Here is a 22627-nt window from a genome sequence, read left to right on the forward strand (position 1 = left end):
TTCCCCCCCCCCATATATGGAGAAGAATCTCTTGTTAATATATGAGCAGCTGACATCTGAAGAATAGCCAGAGCTCAAAAGTGTCAGGTAAGGTAGGGGACAGCAGAACAAAGGTGCCAAACCCTACATATTAAATACTTGGCATACATTTCCTATAGCAGTCTTCTCGACAAAGACACACAGAAGAAAGGTGGTGGGGAGTGGCAAACTGTCACCACAGGAACATGTAAATGAAGCTTTTAAGTTTGCTACTCATGAAAAATATTGTTTGGCTGTTACAACAGGCATAGTTGTTGTAACTAGACAACCAAAGAGAAGGTTCAAAAGGTAAGTTTCATGAACAAATACATCTGTATTCAAACTGCAAAGGCCCGCAAAGCAGCATGCTCTCTCTCATACACACACAGATATGCATATCTGTCTATGCACAGGCTACCTATGTAACTGTATCTACATGTAGATATAGATATGTTAACATTTTATAAAGCCTGGATATAAATTTACTGTAATCTAAGGTGTAATACATCTGCATACTTTTACACAAACATCAAGTACTTCCCAGTATTTTTTCAACTACCGAGAAAATAGTAGAATACCAGATTTATACGAGAAACAGCACTGAAATTTTATGTTATGAACCAGCTATCTGGATACTTTCCAGCTCACCAACCTGCCACATTGCATAACTTCCATCTCCCTGTAGGCACTCAAGCATTTCTTCAAGAGAAATTTCTCAGTTTTAAGTACACTTGTCTTTGCAAACTAACACTGAAAAAAAAACCAAACCCAAAAACCAACTTGTGTACTATATATATATATATGTTACTGAATTTATTCACTTAAGAGAAAGGTATGTTTTGTATCATATCTCCTGACACTAAACCTTGTATTAACAATTTCCAATATATGCTCCAAAAGAAATATTGAGATAGAAACATTTTCTAATCCACGAAGTCTTTTGTTCTGAAACAGCCAATGGAATGTGTCATCTCTTCAAAGGAGACAGTTGAACTTTTATTTTTATTAAGAGTAGAAAAAAGGAATTTCAAGTACCATAGTTCTGAAAATTATATTCAGAAATAAGATCATCATGATTTTATCTTTCAGTGCATCTTCAGCACTTCATGCAGAATGGCATTGCATCATCTCAATCAAAGTATAGCCAAACCACACTCAATTTTCATTCCTAAAACTTGCTTAGCTAAGTCCATTTTTCTGCTGCAGTAAATATCGCAGCATCTTCTCTATCCAGTCTCACCAACCTGAAGTAATTTTCAAATCTTGCTGTAATATTACTCAGGGATTAAATCCTATAATCTCTTCCATCACCGAAATCTTCCCTTTCTGAAGCCAGAAGCTTACATCCTACCCTATATTACTTATCTGTGTTAGATCTTCCTCTCCATTCACCTTGATCCCACCTTGAGGTGGTTCACAAAACCTGCTAGCAGGATTTGTAAAAAAGTTCATGCTGCCTTCTTAGATCCTTGTTTCTTAGGTGCCCAAGCAAGGTTCATTCTGCATTACTAAAACCACCGCAGTAGGGAACATTTGAGCACGTACAGGAACATACACAGAACTCTTCTGTGGCAGCGCACACAACCGGAACAGGATATTCTGTGTACTGGCCAACGAGAATAAGTAATAGAAGAATGCTACACAAGACAACCTGCGCACTGGAGAAAACTCCAGATACCAAACTATGCTACACAAATTATTCCATCTCTTATAATAAACACATTTACCTTCATAAATAGCTTTTTGCTTTATTCTGTGGGACCCAAAGCAGTAAGACTCCTTGTTGTGATCAATGATTGGCCCCCGTACACAGAGGCCATTTAAAAATCTCTCAGCAGCTTCATCTTTCCTTTTCTCTGCCAGCTTTTTCCTGTGTATCACAATAAGCTGCAAATTTGCACTTTTGGGGGATTGTTTTTACTTTATAGGCTCTGCATCTTTCATTTGTCTTCATCTGAAAATATTCAGATTCTTGGCTGTAATATTACTGCAAGGCTTCTTGCAGTTCATCTGTAACTTTCAGTACATTTGCATCCATTTCCTTCTGCAAGAAGACTATCTAAAATCTGTTTGCTAAAACTTCTTCCTTCTACTCTTAAAGGGTTTTTTCAAAAGAGAAAACCTTTTTGTTTCAGTACCAATGAGATTCTGGAAGAAAATTTTGTGAAATCATCAAGATTTGCATACCAAGCCACTCACTGCATGACAGACTGCCCTTGCTCTATGTTTTTTGCTAGCACCAAATACCTGTGATAGCCATGTGCTGCCTCTGAATGTTGGCTTCATAAAAGGAAGAACTTGAGTCTCATTTGAGTCTCTGACATCCTCAACAACTTTTGGACATTTGCAAGTTGAAGAAAAGTCGTGATTGGAAAATAATTAGACTCTGGTGTTTCATGTTAACATTAGTGCATAAAGCTGGTGACTGTCTCTGTTCAGTAGATACTACTTATATTGTATGATCAAAAGGCAAGGCAAAAGCGATATAGTTTAGAGTGTCTGACTAAGCTGTCAGAAAGATATAAGTCGTCTGAACATTAAAACCTTGCCATTTCAGAATTTTGCCATTTCAAAATTAAGCCTGAAGTACTACACAAGTCAATTGTACTAGTTAAATCCAAGAAACAAACCAAAGCACATCATAGAAATAGCTGTACTTCAGTAATATCATAATGAATAAAATAATAAAGGAAATCTTGAAAGAGAAAAGAAACGAGACATCTATGGAATTTTCAAGACAGTCCTTTGCAGACTCCAATAAAAATTTGGGTGCCAAAGTTGAGTTTGTTACTATTAACGACTATTAAAATAATTCAACAGCTAATTATGTTTGTGTCCTAAAGAATATAACTGGTTCATCAGGTAACTGCAAAGTGGCATATGGTTTTGTCTGTACTTTGGCACAAACCCTTTTGACAACCAGTAGCAATGTTCTCAGATATGACAGAAACTAATAGTACCATCCCAGCAAATTCTGGAGTAAAGCTTTCCAACAGACTTGTTACACTGACCTGAACAGCATGCTATGTACCCCAGTGGCTAATAACATCTATCTGAAGAGATATTCGGTGGTCTGGGCCCAAGATCCAGTCATTACATATGATGATGATCAAAGTTCACAACTTCATTTCTCATGTGCAGTTCAGCACTTCGTGGGGGTACTTTTAAGACTGACTTAGACTCTTAAAGGACTGCCACAAACATTAATCATTTCAGTTACCTCCAATCTGGAAACTGTAATACTATGAAACTAATTGGTGAAAGTGCCAGATGAAAGCTAGCACCTAATTGCAATGTCCATATTACAGCTACAGCTGTTGATTGAACATTAGAATGAAATGCCACCTTTTTCAAATGCAGACATGGCACCAACTCCAGACCTATAGATTTGTGGTGAAACCAACAGCAGCAATTTACCAACTCCATAGTATGGAAATGTTCCATTGCTAGTTCAGACTACGGAAGCCTAGGGAGTTGTCAGGACGCTCATGAAATGATGTGTGTGCATTTTACAGATGCTGTAAAAACATGTAACTGGATATGGAATGGTTTAGATAGCAAGAATAGGTGAGATGTTATTCTAACTTAACCCGGCAAATATCCAAATCCAGCTCCAACCCAAAATAAGTCTACAATAACATTAAAAAACACCCTGCAACCTGAGACAATGCATGAAAATATGCACAAGAAAAACCTATTCAGAAGCAATTTGATCTTTTTTTCCCCTCATAACGTGAAAACTTCAATTACAACTTTTATTTTTCCCCAAAACATTAACCTAGCAGTATGTACTGATAAGGTTACAAACTGCATTTAAAAAAAATCTATCACAGATTAATTCACTAGTGAAAATGAATAAAGTTTCAAAAATACTCAATAGGCATTTTAGGATGAGAAGAACGTAGGAATGTTTTCATGATGCAAAAGGGTAGGAAGTTTTCAATGAAGTATGAGCCTTATTTATTCTATCTTTAAAGCTGCTCACATCAAGAGAATGCTACAAGTTGCTTATACAATGATATTCTATTATTCTATTATCATTCTACTCCAGACTGTCAAAATCCCCCAATAACCTGATGCTACTATACAAGAACCTGCTATAAACATGAAGGTTACCTTAAATTAAAGGTGAAATTATTAAAAACCATTCTGCAGTCCACCAGACTGTGATTCCTTTCTGGCCTTATTGAACTTAGAAGTTTGCAGAAAATAGGACTGTAAACTCCATTGACAATTCTTAGGTTATAAAAATGTAAGATGTTCATTATAATCCATCCTAGAATACTTACTGTGATTGTTGCTTTAGAGGTTACCTTTGAGGGAATACTGAACAAAGAAAAATTTGGATAACAACATTAAGAATTTTGACAGTTGCAGAACCACTAAATTATTAAACTACCTTATACTTTTTGATTTTAAAGATTGCTACCACGTTGGATATTTTTCATCCCAGATGTAAGTTTTACATCTCAAAAGAAAAATATGTAGCAATCTGTCTCATCATATTTTTGCCAACATGCATGTTTTAAAACTTGCGCTGCACTGAAAAGAAGAAAGAAGGCAAAGCATCTGAACTTGACTCAGGTCTGCGGATGGAGGGAGAACAAAGACAGTCAACCTCAAACTGTTGTTCACATTTAGGCTTGGGGATGAGGGGAACTCAATGCAGTTCAGCTAAGGTTGTATTATTGTGACAAAAGGGCAGGAAAAGAGGAAAGGAGAGAATTTTTAGCATCATCCAATTCCAGAGGGTTTAAATCCATCTCTAGCTCTTCATGCTATCTGGTGATGTATGTTTCACTTTAGTCTGCAGGGATTTCAGAAGCATATCTAAACTTATCCTTAACATCTCTCATTATTTTGAGGAAAAAAGCCAACACGAGTTTTATAAAAAGTAGAGATATGGTTAAATTAAACAGCTTGGCCAACATCTATTGTCGAAGTTCCTGACAGAGACAGAAAACAAACATGAAGACAACTAACATCCAAACCAATGCACTTAAAGCATGAATTCATACTTGTTAATAAGAAAAATTTCATTTCAGACATTGATCTTTCTTTTTGAAAGGCAGGGGCGAACCTGCATATGGAATGAGTCCTCTGCACTGTTTAGTCTGTCATCCAGCCATTAACAAGCACGCAGTTCAGAACGGCCGCAACACATGCAGCCTCTTGTCCTGCCAATAGTTTAGGAATATCAGAGAGATTTGCAACGTGAAGAGAAAGTGACTGTCACACAAATTTCTTAGAAACTGAGGATCATGATTCTCCCACCTAGGAAACAGCTTATTATCAAACACAAATCATAATTAAATAAATCAAGATGATTCTTTAAAATGAAAGTGTCCATCTAGCTGCATATGATAGAAACACTATATTATATGGGATAAAACACAAATCAGACATGACAGAAAAACTACTCAGTCCAAATATATTATCTTACAGTTATTACAGCTCTGTCAGCTATCATTGTACCTATAATGCTTGAATTCATCTGCTGTTTAAACTTTGGTAGATAGACCATCTGGAAGCAGCAAAAATTTAGAGTGAATCAGGAAGTTTAAAGTGTTGATGCTCAAAAGTACAACAAGGTAAGTTACACTTATCTTCCTGTTGAAAGCCCTCACAAAATGCTTTTAGCCTAGTGACTTTACTTATTTATTGAAGAGGGTCTGTCCAAACTTGTTTTTCAAAAAATACTAGTTTTAACACATGCATAAAAGAAAAGCAAAATACTACAAATGTCAGTCACACTTTCACTACAAGGAAAAACACTACTTTTTTGGAGCAAACTAGTAAAATGGAAAATTAAGGTGTCAAACTGCAACTGAATGAGTTTGAAAACCATGTCAAATATTTAACTTTTTCCATAAACTGCAGAAAACCCCCAGAACCACCACACTCACACATCTGCACTCTTCCAAAATCTCTACTGCCCTTTGCTACATGCTTTTTCGCTTCATGCAGTTTCCCATAATCTCCACTTATCCTTCCCAGCTGCACTCCTCTACCCACAGCTTCAGTCATTAAACTGAAATATGAACCAAAAAATGTGTTTGACACTCTTCAAGAAATCAGGAAGGCAAAGGCAGGAAAGATGGAAGAATAATTATAAATACATATAACTTATATTTGATATATAACTGTATCAAATTTCCTCTGCCTGGCTGGCTAACTAAACTGTGTGTGCATTTCAAAAACATCTCAAAAACACAATCTTGAGGTTGGAAAACCAGTTCCATTGCTGTTTGAGGTGGCAGGTTTTGCACCTTAGTCTTTTGCAGGCAATTCACTTATTACACGTTGGAATACAATTACACTGGAGCTAAAATAAATTTACACTGGAGAGTAATTATTGCCATTAAGAAGTGTGTGCGCAAAGCATGTAGAGATTTTAAAAATCAAGATTTGCTTTAACAGTATAAGCCAAGCATAAAAGAAAAAACGCAACAGTATCTATCAGTCAGATTCACATACGCAAAACATTGAAAAGAGGAGCATGAAATGTGCACCATTTAAAAATAACATTAACTTTCAAGGACCTAATAGGCCACTTGCTTCAACAACCAGTGAATGAAGAGTTTGGAACAAACCCACAGTGCTAATTAAGCAAAACAACCAAGGCACAAGGCATTTCCTCAGGACTGATGCGCAGCTGCCCAGGGAAGGGATGGGGAGGAAGAGGCTGGATAGCTGGATGGGAGGTCATGGAACCCTGGCAGACATTAACTCCCAGTAAATTTCTCCTACCAAAACTGTTATTATTATTACAAGACATAAATTTAAAACTGACATATGCTTTTTGTTATGAGTGACATAAATTAATACATTGAAAGCATTTCTGTAAGATAGATCCTTAGAATTTTTCATACTTCATTCAGTGTGAAATAACGAGCAAAACGAGACCTGTAAATTGCTGTGCCAGAAAAGAATGAGGAATTATATCCTGGGCCAGGGAAAATGTTATTTAAATTTAGTAATTGGCAAAGTCACACTGATTTGTTAATCTAAACACAGACACCTGTAACTCATTGAAATTCACTAGTTTGGGTTTTCAATCCAAATATTTGAGCATTCCTATCTACATATTTTTTATTTCAGCTTGATTTAATATAAATAACAGCATCAAAAATTTAATTACAACAATTCATATGAACCCCAGACTAGTGGATGCCAAGGTAGCTAAAAATCACAGAGAATTAAAATACCAATTTGCAAATTAAGAACGCAAGAATCTAGCTCACATGCCTCTATAGCCAAAGTAGAGAGCTCCCCTAAAACGCTTAAGGGCTTTTTACTTGTATTTAAAACACAACGGATTAGATTTCTAAAGCTTCTTTCTGAATTTAATTGGGCAAGTGTAACTTTTAAAGTAGTCCATCTGCCTAGAGCACAGCAGCTGTGACAGGAAGTGGAGAATGCTACTGCAATATTTGGATAAGTTCTCAAACAAAACTATAAAAAGCCTCCAGTAATTAGTGGACGATATGAGAATTCAGAACTTGGCACTGGAACTTTACTTGCAGAAACTGTTTGACTTGTTTATTGTGTATACTTGTTTCCAGTGAACAAGCAGTACAGTGATTTAAGCAACTCAATGCTAGCATATCATGGAAGTACAATTTGGTATTAATGGACATATTTGTTTTCTCAATATCTTACGCAACATTTCTCTCTGCAGTGATCCAACACTCATTTTCTTCTAAAACTTAATAGAATAATATCACATAATTACTTTCCTTAAATTATATTACATTGCCTACATGTTACATGAGGCTACATAACAGTTTGCTATATTCTGTAACAAGATCTTTCCCACTGCACCCATCTCAACAATTCTTGTAAATTAAATATAGTAAAGTTCGTGCAATGCTTAAATAAAAGGTACACTAAGATAATGGAAGTAGTAAGGCTAATGAAACCAACAGTGAATTAACAGGGAACAGGATTAATAGTAAATTAACACTATGCTGGGAATTTAGCCCCAGTCTTAAAAATCACTGTAATCCTAAAAGCAAACTACGTTGGATTATTAAAAATCCCATAGAGTATTTCCCACATTTTGCATAAATTTCTCCTCTTATCCCTATTCTATTCTAGCAGCTGGTTTCAGATTTAGCATAACTTATTAAAATACAGGAAAGATATTTTACATACAGGTACATCTCATGAGTGAGTTTTGAAATTCAGGATTTAAAATCTGCTACTAGTCCAGCACTATTCATTGCATATACCGAATTTTGGCTCAAACTATTCTGGAATTATTTGGGTAGGAGAACTCACATTTTTGAGGAAGTCTATCACACATATTATTTGGGTAAGAATCAGCAAAACCATCCTTAACACTGCAGAAACCCGGAGTGAGAAGCCCTGGCTAAAATGCATAGAAGTTAAATGCACATAATTTGAACAAACTATATACGGCATGCACCCACCTATATGTCCTATCTCAGGAAGCCATAATGAATCTAAATTTGTAATAGAAAGCTGCCAACAAAATTCTATCAAAGTAACTTATATTTTGACATAAAAATATTGAAGCAACAAGATTAGCCTTGGCCTATGTGATTGCTAGTCATATTTGAAGCTGTCTACTCACATGGGTGAAGTGCAAGACTTAGTTTTCACTTTTACTGCCTTTATATTTTGTTACTGCAGCTCTAATACATCATATGTTCTTTAGCAATGCACTGTTACATGTCTTTCCCATACCCTGTTGTGCCACCGGTCAATACATCGTAACACATGGGTTCATATTCCAGGAAAGAGGACACAATACACTGCACGACCCTTCAATCAGTAAAATGTACCATTAAACAGCCTAGGTATGACTGCCTAGCTTAAAGGAATCATCCATGTGTACACTTGAGCACAAACTTATAAACGACCCATCCTGGTACTCAATGCAGGGGATGCATCCATAATCTGCATTTGGAGTGACAATTCATTAGCACTTCAAATTTTGCTAATAATACTGGTTTTATAGAATCAATACAGAGAACTTGAAAGTGGCCAATGCTCAAAACACCTTAATCTATGAATAAAATGTCTCTGTGGCAAACATTCTCATAATTGAAGTGCCAGCTGTCAAAGCTTTATTTTTTGGGGTACAAAAAAGATTAGTAGTTATATTACACTTGAAAAAGACTAAAAGTAAAATTTTGATAACAGCTGGCTCCATCATAAAATATGTTCTCTTACTTTCCTCCGGCCTTCCTAATGTAATACATGGTCATTATGACTATATTATTATCCTAACTTTTTCAGAAATACAAGTTTTAGTGGTCACTCAAAATGTTTAATGTCTGTTTTTTCATGATGAGCTGTGGACAAACATGACAAACCACAGCTTTAGAGGCCAGTCTCCTGCATGCAAACTGAGTAGAACACTTTACACGTATGTGCAGCCAGTTTCAGTCTTGATTCCCAAATAATTGATACTGCACAGCAAAGAGATTCCATCTTCCCAGAAAAGATTTTATTTGCATTAATCACATTTTAAAATAAATTTATTTTTCCTTGACCAAGAGTTGTACTCAAATCTGAACACTCTGAAATGAGCAACTCTAAAAAAATAAAAAAAAATAATCTGTTTTGTTCGAATCTCAACTTGCCTCTAAATTAAGAACTCACATTTGTATTGTTGAGGTTTTTTGATATTTCATCCATAACAAGACTTAATAGCCATTTTCAAATCTGAAGATTTAAGTTTTAAGATCCATATTTGGGACCAGACTCAGGCCTGCACATGAGTACTGATCACAGAGAAAACTACTGCTCTGAACATTTTATATCCATTTTTGGTGTTTTGTATTTCATACGAAGAAAACTTTTGGCACTTCAAAATTATAAAACATTTTTCAGTTTCTATACAAGTATTTCACTGTCAAAGTTACAAAACCATTGGAGATGAAAAGTTGTTAGGAGACAGCAGAAGAAAATTACGGTGTTTGGCAGTTTGTTCACCTACAACTGTTGTCTTTTTACTTCCAGGAAACATTTCCTGTTATTCTGCATCTGCTGGTTACTCGGTCTGGACCACTCTTCTGATGCCAATGTATTTACAGAACTTCCCCAAATGAAACAGTCCCTTGGATATGATTGGCCTTGTATTTGCATGAACTGAAGTAACAACTACACATCAGTAACTTCTCTCACTGAAACCCACCGGATGCTGTATTTTTGCCTGGTCAGAAGTGGTTACATTTTGCTTAACTGTTTGGGAAGATTAGTTTCATTTGCAACATTAAAAAGATGGCTGAAGAAGAAAAACTCTCTCTAAAGAAAGCAATTCAGTTTGGTATTAATGGATATATTCCATCAGTAAAACTATGCCTCAGAAATGAAAATGCCCCCAAAAGTTATTATGCTTGTTGTTTAGACAACATGCAAATAAAACATATGTGACTGGTCCATCATAAAAAAGCTGGATCACTAATGGAGAGCTGACCGTCAAATAAGAGCCATCAGGAAAGCCATAGACTCAACCTTACCTTTAAATTAGTTAACTGTAAGCATAACGGCCTGTTGCAATTTTGTAATACAAAGATCATGTTAGCTTCAGAACACGAGGATTTCTGCATTCCCTAGCTACAAAAAATCTTTCCTTAAATTTGATATTTAATTTCTTTATCTTAGTGTTCGGTTTAATCAGCAATTAAATTTGAAAGAGCATCTCTAAAGAGAGCATGTCAGTTAAAAGTATACATAACAAAACCAAGAATGAAAAGCTTAGCTTCTTCAGGAGTAGGGTATTCATTTGCATCTTAGGAACAATCTTAATATACAGTTCAAATGACAAATGAAATGGGTCGCAAAGAAACACGTTACTTACAGACTTTAAATTGCGATTCAATGGCCCAGCAAAACATGAAAATGCGCCCAGTGCTATTGAAAAGGAACAGTCTGGATTCAGCTGATTTTATGAGACAGCCACACCACCGCAGGACCAAATCTCAGCAAGTTCGATTCAAGGATGATGGTGTGAACATAAGGACAGAACTGGACACTAATCCTGCCCAAGATATAGCATTCACCACTGGAAAAACAGAAATATTTAGGGATCACAGTTTTTTGCTACATCAATCTCCATCTTTTCCAAGGGCTGAGAAGGGGCTTCGGAATATTGCCATACAAACATCTCCTAGCCTCAGGAAACACTTCCCGGGTTTTAAAAAGAAAAAGCTGACAGTAAGCAAATCATTAACAGAAATGCCAACTGAGCCTGCAAATTCTATCCAAGTAAATGGCAATCTTTCTGAACAAGACATTATGTCTTCAGATCTCTGTTACTTAAGAATAACTAATCATTTGGAAGATGGATTTAAGACTAGCGAGGTGGATGGTCAGTTAAGTCAAAGACCATCAAAAGCACAAAGCAACAGACCTATCCACTCAGATGATTTCTCAGTATCAGAGAAGACAACTGTTTCTACACAGGTGCCTGAATACATACATGTGAGTTTTCCACAAGACAGCAATGTTTCCATGGATGCACCAGACACAACCATGAATTTAAGTAATTCACTGCATTGTTCTACTGTCATAAATAGCAATGAAAATAATGAAAACGGCACGCTGTCACCTAATTCTGAAAAGGCATACCCTTGCCTAAGCAATTCTACTAACTGCAGTGAATGTAATCCTCATTCTGACTCTTGTGAAGCAGATAAAAGTGATTCTGAGTCTCTTGTAGCCAGCAAAGATGCAAGCAGTAAGAAAACTACTCCATTATCACCTCCATCAAATCACAGTTCATCTCCTTGTTTCCTCAGAGACTATCAACAGGCAGGAGATTCCGGCTGTGTGACACTAACAAATGATGATCACACAATGACGTCACCGAGCAGCAGTAATGTGTCAAGATCTATTTTGTCATTTAACACTGAAATCAAGAAAAATTCTACCCAGTCAGATGTTTCCCAGTGTAACAGCTGTTTAGAAGGATTTCACATAAAGTCTTACCTGCCAAGGAATGAAATAAAACCACAAACCAACAAAGAGATTAGCGAAATAAATCAAATTCATTTGGCACATGGCGAACTCTGTGCCCTACAAGGCAGGCTGCAGTCTGTAGAGGAATCCTTGCAGTTGAACCAGGAGAAGATTAAAGTCCTTTTGAATGTAATCCAAGACCTGGAAAAATCCAGAGCCCTCAGTGAAGGGTATGGTGCATTTTTATATTAGTAATTCATCAGAAGTGTAAAGTAGATATTAGCATTCTTTTAACCTTTGCTACTGAAAAAAATCTTTCCTGCGATCTTTAAAGATGAGTTTGGCAAAAACAGATCGTATGCCTTTTTACTGGATTTTGGGCCTCTGCAGAGAAGCAAGTCTCTTTATAGTTTTGCTTTAGCTGACACTTTACTCAACCCAGTGTGAAACATAGTTTATAAACTCCCTTTTTTATTTATTTTTTGAGTTTGCAAAAACAGTATCGTATGCCTTTTTACTGGATTTTGGGCCTCTGCAGAGAAGCAAGTCTCTTTATAGTTTGGCTTTAGCTGACACTGCCTTTACTCAACCCAGTGTGAAACATAGTTTATTAACTCCCTTTTTTATTTAGATTTATGGTGTCAGATACAAAGCCACTGACACCTGAGAGTTGGCAGTCTCTATCTAGCTAAAATCTGTATGCAGCAGAACAACAAAACCCAACAGTCTAATGTACTAATGTAGTATAATAGAAACCTATGGCAAGCCAACTATCTCTTACTAGCGAGGCCAGATATGCATTTAGTGCCAAAGCAGTCCTATTGCTGAAACACCTTATATCAGCAAAATTGTGCTTCTGTTCAATAAATTATTACTGCCTTCATAAGCAAGCAAAAGTATTAGTGGCTAAAGCATAGCATCTGCAGACATTTGGGGACCACACTGCTGGTTACATTTCACGACACCACAAACAACATAGCTGCTTAAAGGGAATGCCTTAAGAATAGGAAAAGGCACAATGCCAGGTAAACTTCAAGAGCTTCAGTATGTCAGGAAGATTTCACAGGAGGTGGAGGTAGGTGCTTAAAAGCGATTAAAACTATGAACATAGAGCACGTGAAGATTGTTAGCAAGAACTCACTTCGGAATCTCAGATTTCTGCACTATCATAAGAATGCATGACCTGTATTTATTTTTAGTATGCTCACATAGTGACTATTAGCCAAGGCTGCAAGCATTATTTATATAACTTATTTATGCAACTCATTTATGCATTATAAATACTACTACTACTATCTATGTAATATAATATATAATACTATAATTAATACTATAAATGCAATGTCTAAAGATTGGACAACCTAGCTCAAAACAGGTTTTAGAATATCCTAATAATGCTTTCCATTAACAGCAGCTCCTACTTACAGTAAGTGCATCTAGGATACATTTTAAAGTTCTGTTTTATGATAATGTAGTATATCCATCACATAATTTTTGTCTTCAAAAAACCCACAAATAAATCTTTCAAAGTATCATGAGAATAAAGGTTCCATTTTACTTTATTTTTTAAAGATAAACCAACATCAAGTCTATGTTATCACCCATTTACTTCTACACTTAGCACAGCTAGCTTAGGCATCTAGAATAATCATTTATGCACCACTGGTTTGTGCATAAAACTGCATCCTTAATTTTAAAATTAGATCATATTTATCAATAGTATTTACTGACTACAATTAAGGAATAAATCTGATAATCTTCCACATTTCCACAAACTCTGCAAACATCACAAAAAGAAGGCTGCATTCAGACTTTCGTGTAGGTTCAATTGCACAGAAATAGCACAGAACACGACACTGACTTAAGTGACTCAGAACCAGGTCTTTGCACTTGTTCCCATGTGGACAGAAAAGGTTTGTGTGGCTGTGCAAAAACTGTCAGGATATAACTAACTGAAGTCACAATTTTATACACCCCAAGTTTCTTACAACTTCTGAAGAAAAATAAGTCTATTTTGAAGAATTCCTTCTTTCTCAAAGTATTTTATCTGGGAATTGAAATTACCTTCTTGCATTTCTGATGAATAATTCTCCAACTCACACCCCAAATATGAATCTACACTCATTTAAAAAATTAAAATAAAGAAAGTTAACATGTAATTTTACGCTGTACAGACCACCTTTTTTATCTGGAAACACTAACCAGTAATGTCCATCTGGCTGTTAGCATGAAAATACTTCTGTTAGTTTCCACTGTGCCTGCATAAATTTTTATTCCAGGTAACATTTTTCCTATATAATTCAGCTCCAACTATTCTCTCTCAGAGGGTTGTTCTTAGTCATTTTTCTCTATCTGAAAAGCCCATACAATTTTCTAGCACCAACTTTGTAATAGCCTATAGGAATCCAAATATGTGTCGAGCTTAAGCAATCACTTGTCTACAGTGTATTTCATACAACTACCAACCGACTATGGTTCTTTAGGAAATTACAGGAAAAAATACCCACACCTTCTCCCCTGCATGTAGTTATGTATGATAGAGTGGACAAGTTTCAATTCTGTTTGCAAAGCTGACCATTACAAAGAGTAACTTGCAGTGAAGCACAGTCAGATTATTCAGCAATATTTATAGTCCATTTCTGTTCAGTTACCACGTGGTCAAAAACAAAAAATTTTGCCAAATATCTTTAAGTTTCACACTGAAATTCAATGACAAGCTTCAATCCATCTTGCTAGAATCATCTAGCAGTAAAACTGAACATTCCAAGTACTTGTGGAGGTAGCACAACAATGCATGTGAAGAACCTCCACTTTAATTCCAAAAGCAATCAGAAAATTATTTGGTACCAACTGAACTCTCCGAATTCAAATAAAACTTGTTAAATACGTGTGTTATGCATCCTTCAGATGTAACGAGCCACCAACCTCAAACTGTTTCTAATGCAGATCTCCAGCACAAAAATAATTCACCTCTAGTTGGTGTTAAGTATGAAAGTCACTTTTCTTGTTTTCTCAACACTCCATATACAAATTTGTATACTATCAGCAGTAAAAATCTGACTTGTTTATACTCAAGTGAGGAAACATGAACAGGGAAAAGAATGAAAAGCATAAGAGTAGAGATCAGATTGATTCACCAAAAGCATGGATATTCAAATACACACTTTAATATGTGTTTATAAGAAGTAGTCGCATGTCTAAGTGTTTTCGTAACAAGTATTCATGCAAGAACCAACAACCAGAATCTTAACAGCATGAGGTGGGAAAGATGCATTACGAAAACATAAATCAACATAGGGTTTGGGTTTTTTAAAGCAACCTTCTAATTTAGAATTTGACACTAGAACTTTTAGTAAGGATAACAGAAGTGGTGAACAGAATTACTTTCATTCATGAAAGATTCGGAGATCTGTTAATGTTTCTATAAATACACATTATATGAACTACTGTCTATTACAGGCGTAACTTCTATCACACTGGTCAAGACCTCAACAACTGCAGCACCTGTCAGAACACCGCATGTATCATTTACAGGTACTTCACTCCTTCACACTATTTTCTATTGTCTGTATCTCTCTCACAGATGTACAATACAATGTTCTGCTCACAGCTATAAAAAGTCTGAATTATTATTAATCCAGTTTTTAAACAAAAGACCAAGTGGTATTGTGGGGTGGTTTGTTTGTTTTCCCAAGTAGAAAGCAATTAATATTGGTGTTATCTGAAGAAGTACTATACTTCTGAGAATTCAAATAGAAATTTCCCACTAATGTTTCACAGCATTATTATTACTAGCATGCTTTGAAAACCTTTGATGCCATTTCTGATGATGAAATTGCCTTTGTGTGTTACATTTTTAAAGCTAGGATTTCTGTAATAAATTTAGATCTTGGAAAAGATAAACACTGAATTCTCCAAATGCCAGTAAGCTATAGCTACACTTCATGTTTATGTGCAAAACAAAAACAAAACTCCCACATTTCTCACTTCAGTAAATGCAATTTGAGTGTAAGTAACTCCAAATTTAAACTGCAGTTTATGTTAAACTCTTATGACCAAAAAACTTGGTAGTACTGTGTTCCGGAAGCTGTACATGTTTCAAATGCTATGTCTATACAAACGCACTGTAAGAGTCTTCAGCTTGCCAGCCATTAACCAAAAAGCTAGCAGGTACAAAGTCTTGGTTATACTGCATACGTAGGTTGTCCACTCAGCAAGGGATTTTATAGGGTTACCACCAACTTATAAACACATTATCTAATCTCTGCAACCTCAGTTATGAGGCAGAAAACGCACATCTTCAGCTATTTGATTATATAAGATTCATTGCGCTCTTCACAGAATATTAAGTAACATATTGCACAAATGCAGCATAATCAGAGCTGGAGTTCACACTTCGCCATTTTAGATCCTTTCCAGTACTGCCATACACTGCACACTTAAGAGAATGAAGAGGAAGAAAAATGCATGGTCAAAATTTACATACATATGATAATGCCTCATTTGGAGAGGTAGAGAATATGTATTCAAACCAAAGGTGGTGGAGAAATTATAATACTGGTATTTTAATCCTGCCTTTTTGCATTCCTTTTTTGTGAGGGACACTTTACTTAAAGGACTTTGCAGCTGATAAGCCAATTACTTAAATCGCATGCTTGTTTTCCTTGCTATACATGTCACGTTTCTGATGTGCTGTACTGGTTTAAAGTTTACTTTTTTTAAAAAAGCTCAGTGGAAAATGAACTTGCCAGTCACATATTGTGAAGATCAGGTATTGAAGTTAGACGTTACGCTGCAAAATTGAGAAGTTGACTTGAGACATCTAGAAATTTTTTATCCCTTCAAAGATATTCGTATGTATTAGTACTCCAGAGGTTTTAGATATTTAAACATGTTTACATGTACAAAAATAAAGGGTAAGAGAATTTCTCTTTTAGGTTGACAACTTTTCCTTTATTTCAAAGAATATGGCAGACCATTAGCTTTGCCAGTTTGTAAGCACTATGACTTTAAATTTTTTTATGGATATAATGAATAGACTATATCCACATGGAAGTGTTTTTCACGCCGCATTTTCTACATAAGCCAAATTTATTAAAGAGCTTAATAAGCTTGTTAGGTAAAGTCAGGTTGGACACAGCATTGGAACCTATTGTTCAACATATAACTCAGCCGAGTACTGATGTCTTAAACCTCTGGTAATGAAATCTCAAAGTAATTGACACGTCACAAATTAAACACCACAACTTCTCTGAGACAAAGTTGTTAGTCTTCTCCACAGTCCACTGGATACTCCAGGAAGTTGCATGACTTATCCAAGAGCATAGACTGAATCTGTATAAAAAGGAAAATCCCGGACAAAACAGATTTCCTTTACTTGGTCATTGTCTCTGAACAATCTCTGTGCATTTTTATTGGACTATACAGGAACAGAGGTCACTCTCCAGAATTTACGTACAAACTACCCTTTACCACAGGATGCCTTCTCTCTTCAGAAGAATAAACTATGATGCTTACCCTGCATTTTTAGTTTACACAGTTTCAATACAGGAAGTACCCTGAGCAACAAGCACAAGTATCTGAAGGAAAGAACGGAGAAAGTAACAAAACATTGATGTGCCTTTTTGATTTACTAGTTAATTTATAATGATAATGGTGCCTGAAGGCTTACAGTGCGATGATTAGTAGAATACATACAAGAGAACACAGATCCTCTAAAGAGTTTCTGGTTTTGAGAGACAAAACAGGAGACAGCAAGGAAGCATGACACTTTTCACTTTACAGAGGTGTTCCACAAGAAATGGTTATGAAAAAAGCATTCTGAGTAACTAATATTTGAAGTTCATAACATATTCATTAGACAACATTCTGAAAGAAGTTATTGTTATCAGTTTTTGCTCTAGGCAAATCCATGCATTTCCTGTGTTTTATGTAGCCTAAAAGATCCATGCAAGTATTTTTTCCACTAATGTAGCATCACTGTTGCCATTAATTACAGAATCAAGTGTTTCATCTTGCTCCCCGTTTTCCTGCTCTTAAAGAACCTAACTCATCAGTGATTCAAACACTGTACAAGCAGAACGTTGGGTTACTGTCACTGAACCATCTTTATCATGCACATTTTAAGCAGTCCCTGGTCAAACAATATACTAATCTCATATCAATCCCAAGTGTGTATTACTTTACCAATCAGTGGAATCAAGAGCTTTTCAGCCTAACAGTGACCAGGTATATACTGGCTGTAAGTTTAGCTTTATTAACTACCCAGCAAGGTTATGTGAGATGACTTGGGACTTTCAGTCTAGAACCTGTAAGACAAATGTTTGTACTGTAATAAACAAAAGCAAGTAGCAACTGAAAACAGTTATCTCAGCATATAAGGGACAGTATTAAATGAAGACTGAATTGACCTCTTGCCTCTAGAGATGAACTCTCCAACATTAAATTAGGAACTTTGAAGAAGGGAAGAAAAAAGGAACATGAGCAGATGCTATCTTTACATATACTATAAACCAAACATTTTATTCTCCAGCGCTCATGATCTGTGACAAATGAAAAGTATTAAGTTGCAGTTTTCGCAATAAGCCGATAAAATTGACGAGACACTGATCAAATTTGTCACTTACTTCTACTTCTTTTATATTTATTACGTATTGCTCCCTGTCCAGAGATCCCTCTCCAGTTCTTCTAAACTAGAATAATCCTATTGCTTTCTTTTTGCCAGCTGCGTTATTTTATTTCATTAAAAAAACCCAAAACATTTTAATTATAAGGGAAACAAGCTTCTAGTTAATTTTAACATATTATTCAACAATGTTTATGGATTTCTACATATATACAAATACTCACAATTAATAGTGTTTAAAGATATGTATTTTTTAGATTTTTTTTTTACATCTAGATATGCATTTTTTACATATTTTACAGATAAAGATATGCAATTTTACAGATTTCTTCTACTCAGTGCCCAAATCAGGTTCAGGGCCTTAATGCAACATCCCAACATCCCTCTGATGATGCCTTTTTCCTCCCAAAGAGCTTGCATTAAACATACAACCAGCTCCTTTCTGCTCTCCCCTCTGCCTGCCAAAACCTCCACAGCAGACATAGCTGATAGAACTCCCACTCTCCTGTCCAGAAAAGATGGTTGAAATAAAGAAAAACCATACAGCACTGCATCTTTTAATTTTTTTTCTTCTTTGTTTGTTTTTCAACTGTACTGGTTGCACCAGACTGCTTAATCAGTGTTCACATTGATTCTTTTGAACCTTACACTTATTTCTGTGCACATATCTGCTCTTGTCTAATTAACATCTTGGCTCTCATCTGACATCAATAACAATTATGGGTTTCAATGGAGAAAATGAGTTACTTTCTGTTCAACTGTTCTATTCTACTTTCCTGTTAACTAATACCACTTACCTCGAAGACTTACATATTTACTTAATTCCGTATATTTTTAGTCCTAGCAGGTATCCTAGCGGGAAACATTCACATTTAACATGATTAAGCATGTCAGAGTTTTGAATTCATGCCAAGCATATGGCTGAGTTAGGTTGCAGTATCAAAACTGACCATTGAATAAAATGCATTGAAAGGTCATCCTAGTACACTTTCATTTTTTCCTCCCTTCCCATTGTTTTCGGCACAATGCTGGAGTTCTTAACTCATATAAAGAAAAAGGTTTCCATCAGAAAAGATTAAGAGATGAACTTATTTTCAAAGCAGCAACCTGTACAGCCTTGTGTTTTAACCAGGCTCTAATATTGAAAAATGACAAATTATTCTAACGAGGTAAGCATCCTTTCCACATGTTTTTTAAAGAGGGAATTTCTCACTTACTAGCTTAAATCTCTTCATTTTTCCATAGTGTAGAATATGACTTCAGACAACAAGAAGGAAGATTTCATCAGATTTTGAAAACGCTGGATCATGCAGAGCAAAATCCAGCTTCAGCTTCACCTCAGAAGCTACCATCTGATCATCCAGCTCCCGAGAAAAAGGAGTTAAGAAGAAAAACAAAAAAGGTGAAAAGAAAATGCTTCTGGTGGATTTGACTTCCTTATGGATCCTTTTGCACTTCAAAAGACACTAGAACAGAAAGAGGTTTGAGAGCACACACCTGAAAATGTGCTATTACGAAATCACAAAGCTAAAGAATGTTTAATTAGAGTATCTGAAAAATCAAAAGAATTTAATTTATTTAAATCATAAGAATTGAATTTATTCAAATCATCTCACTGAATAAAGGCGCATTAAGATATTATTTTCAAAAAGAAACTTTCTTTCAAAAGGAAGCTTTCTCATTTTTCCAAAGGACACTTTCATATGCTTTTTAAAGACATTTCTTTTTCAACTTTCCAAAAATTTTCCAAAGGTTTAAACATCTCCTTTAAAAAACAATGGCAGACAAAGCTAAGGGTGTCACAGAGTCTTCATTTTCTATTTATAAGCAACATGGACTAAAAGGAAAGAACTTAATTGATCTTTAAAGAAACCACATAATCAAGAACAAATTCAGGGGAATCTACGTCGTTCAAACAAACCTCTCCTCGAAGGAGACAATTACAATTATTTCACATCCCCAATGAAATATTTTTCTTTCTGTCATCTAATATTTAACAACAAAGACAGAATTTCAGGTTAAGTTTTACTCTGTCCTTTTATTGGTTCAATTTAAAAAGCAACCATTTAGAAGTTTCAGCCATTTAATAGACTTCTCTGAAAAGAATCATAGAATCATAAAACAAGAGAGTATCTTGGTAATTCTAGTCTTAACCCCCTACTCAAGCAAGGTCCAATTAGGTGAATTTGAGGGTTGAGTATCTGCAAAGACAAGAATCCATAACCCCTTGGGGCAAGCTGTTCCAATTTTTTTCCTAACATCTGATCTGAATTTCCTGTGTTCTAACTTGTGTCCATTACCTCTTGCTCTATCCAAATACACCTTCAAGAAGAATTGGACAGGTAATAAGACCTCTCCTAAGCCTTCACTTCTTAAAGACTGAACAAATCCAATTTTCACTGCCTCTCTTCACATGTTATGTGCTGCAGCCCACAGTCATCTTGGCGGTCTCCCTCCAGTAAGCTGATGTCTTTCATCTACCTGGAAACCTAAAACTGGACACAATGCCTCAGATGTCATCATGCAATTGCTGAACAGAGGGGAATAACCACTTTGGCTACTGTCTTGCTAAACCACTTGCCCAATTTGTCCATTTAAGACCTGTATCGCTATGCCAAAATATCCCAAGATGTGTTTTTTTGGCCTTAAGATATAAGTAAGTCGATACATGATACAAAATTGATCATTAAAAAAAATAATGAACTTATCTGTATTATATCAAAAAAATCACATATGCGGAAAAGATTTTATCAGATGTCAATGCAGCTATTTCTTTCCTTCAAAAATAGTCAAGTTACCAGCTAGCCCGGGGTATGCCAATGTAACCTGATTTAGGGTTGATGATACTACTATTTTGCTCATGAAAACATGGTCACCTTTCATATGGGGGGGCAGATGGGAAAAGGTTTTCCGAAGCAAGTTTAAAGGGCACACTGTAAAGCCCAAATAATGTATTTTATGTTTAGTGGAATGTACTGCAGATCTTTTCTTAGAAGTGATTCTGGTTAATTAGTTCAAATGGTGCCAGGGTATTCAACAGATTCACCCCTGGATCCTATTTTTCTAAATCATATTGTATTAATTGTGCAATGTTAGTTAAAAATGTCTGTACACTTTTTGTATACTTCTGTGTTCCTTGAATTCTTAGGTTTAATTACACATTTGAAAACACATTAAAAACAATTTTGCACAGAAGAATTTTGTCTGGAAGAACTAAGTTTTTTGATAAAATTAGTCTTCATTTAGAAGAGAGTATGCTATGTGACATGCCTTGATTTATCAAAATTCTAAAGGACTGACAGTTTTAAAAAACATTTTCATGTTAAGTTCAGTGAGTACAGAAATGACAGGCACAAAATTATCATTATTTTAGAGGCTTTTCAGAAGAAAAGCCTTATACAAATTTTTACTAGCAAAAAGGATGCCTTTAGTGAGACAGAAAAGCTCTTCAATAATAATTTGTGACTATAACAAAGGTAACAATTAAATTACTACATCAGAACATGTCATTATATTACACTTAAATACATGTACTGCTTATGCTAGTATGCCATCAGCATTCCCATTTTGCATTAGTCTCTATAATTGATATAATGAAGCATTTATTAGTGTGTGAATGTTTCTTGTGTATTAAAATAACACTTTAAGATTAATATCCTCTGTGGTAAAGGTATAATAATAAGCAATACCAGCAGGTGTAACAGTAGCAAAACCAGTAAGTTTTTTTCCTGTAGTGAACCGATTTTCAATAATTTGTTATTATCTGAAAGCAATCTTTCTGCCTTTCTTTTTGTTAATAAGCACAAAAAAGCACATTTTAAGCTGTCTGATTTTGGTTTTGCATCCATAATGAATATGATGCCTTCAATATATTTTCAAAGGATCCAGATTATTCAATTTAAACAAACCACAGTATTTTGGTTCACCACATAGCACCAATCAATTCCTGGGGTCAGTAAAACTATGCAAGAACAGAAATACTCTACTTAGTTTAAGAAAGTCCAACCAAAGTAAGGCTCTAAGTCTTTCTTACGACCTGAACAAACATCA

At 35.4% G+C, this 22627-nt stretch overlaps 2 protein-coding genes across 2 annotated transcripts in view; one reads left to right on the forward strand and one right to left on the reverse strand.

Annotated features, from left to right (window-relative positions):
* The window catches only part of DOCK2 (dedicator of cytokinesis 2), a 211599-nt gene that overhangs the window by 101162 nt on the left and 87810 nt on the right, over positions 1-22627 (reverse strand). The window lies entirely within an intron of this gene.
* Positions 10813-20009, forward strand: FAM196B (family with sequence similarity 196 member B). Its single transcript, XM_019473826.1, has 3 exons — positions 10813-12182; positions 15412-15486; positions 19823-20009. The coding sequence occupies exons 1-3, from the start codon at positions 10813-10815 to the stop codon at positions 20007-20009; spliced, it is 1632 nt and encodes a 543-aa protein (XP_019329371.1).

This window comes from Aptenodytes forsteri, unplaced genomic scaffold, assembly GCF_000699145.1.
Source record: "Aptenodytes forsteri isolate BGI_AS27 unplaced genomic scaffold, ASM69914v1 Scaffold54, whole genome shotgun sequence".
Classification (NCBI taxonomy): Eukaryota; Metazoa; Chordata; class Aves; order Sphenisciformes; family Spheniscidae; genus Aptenodytes; species Aptenodytes forsteri.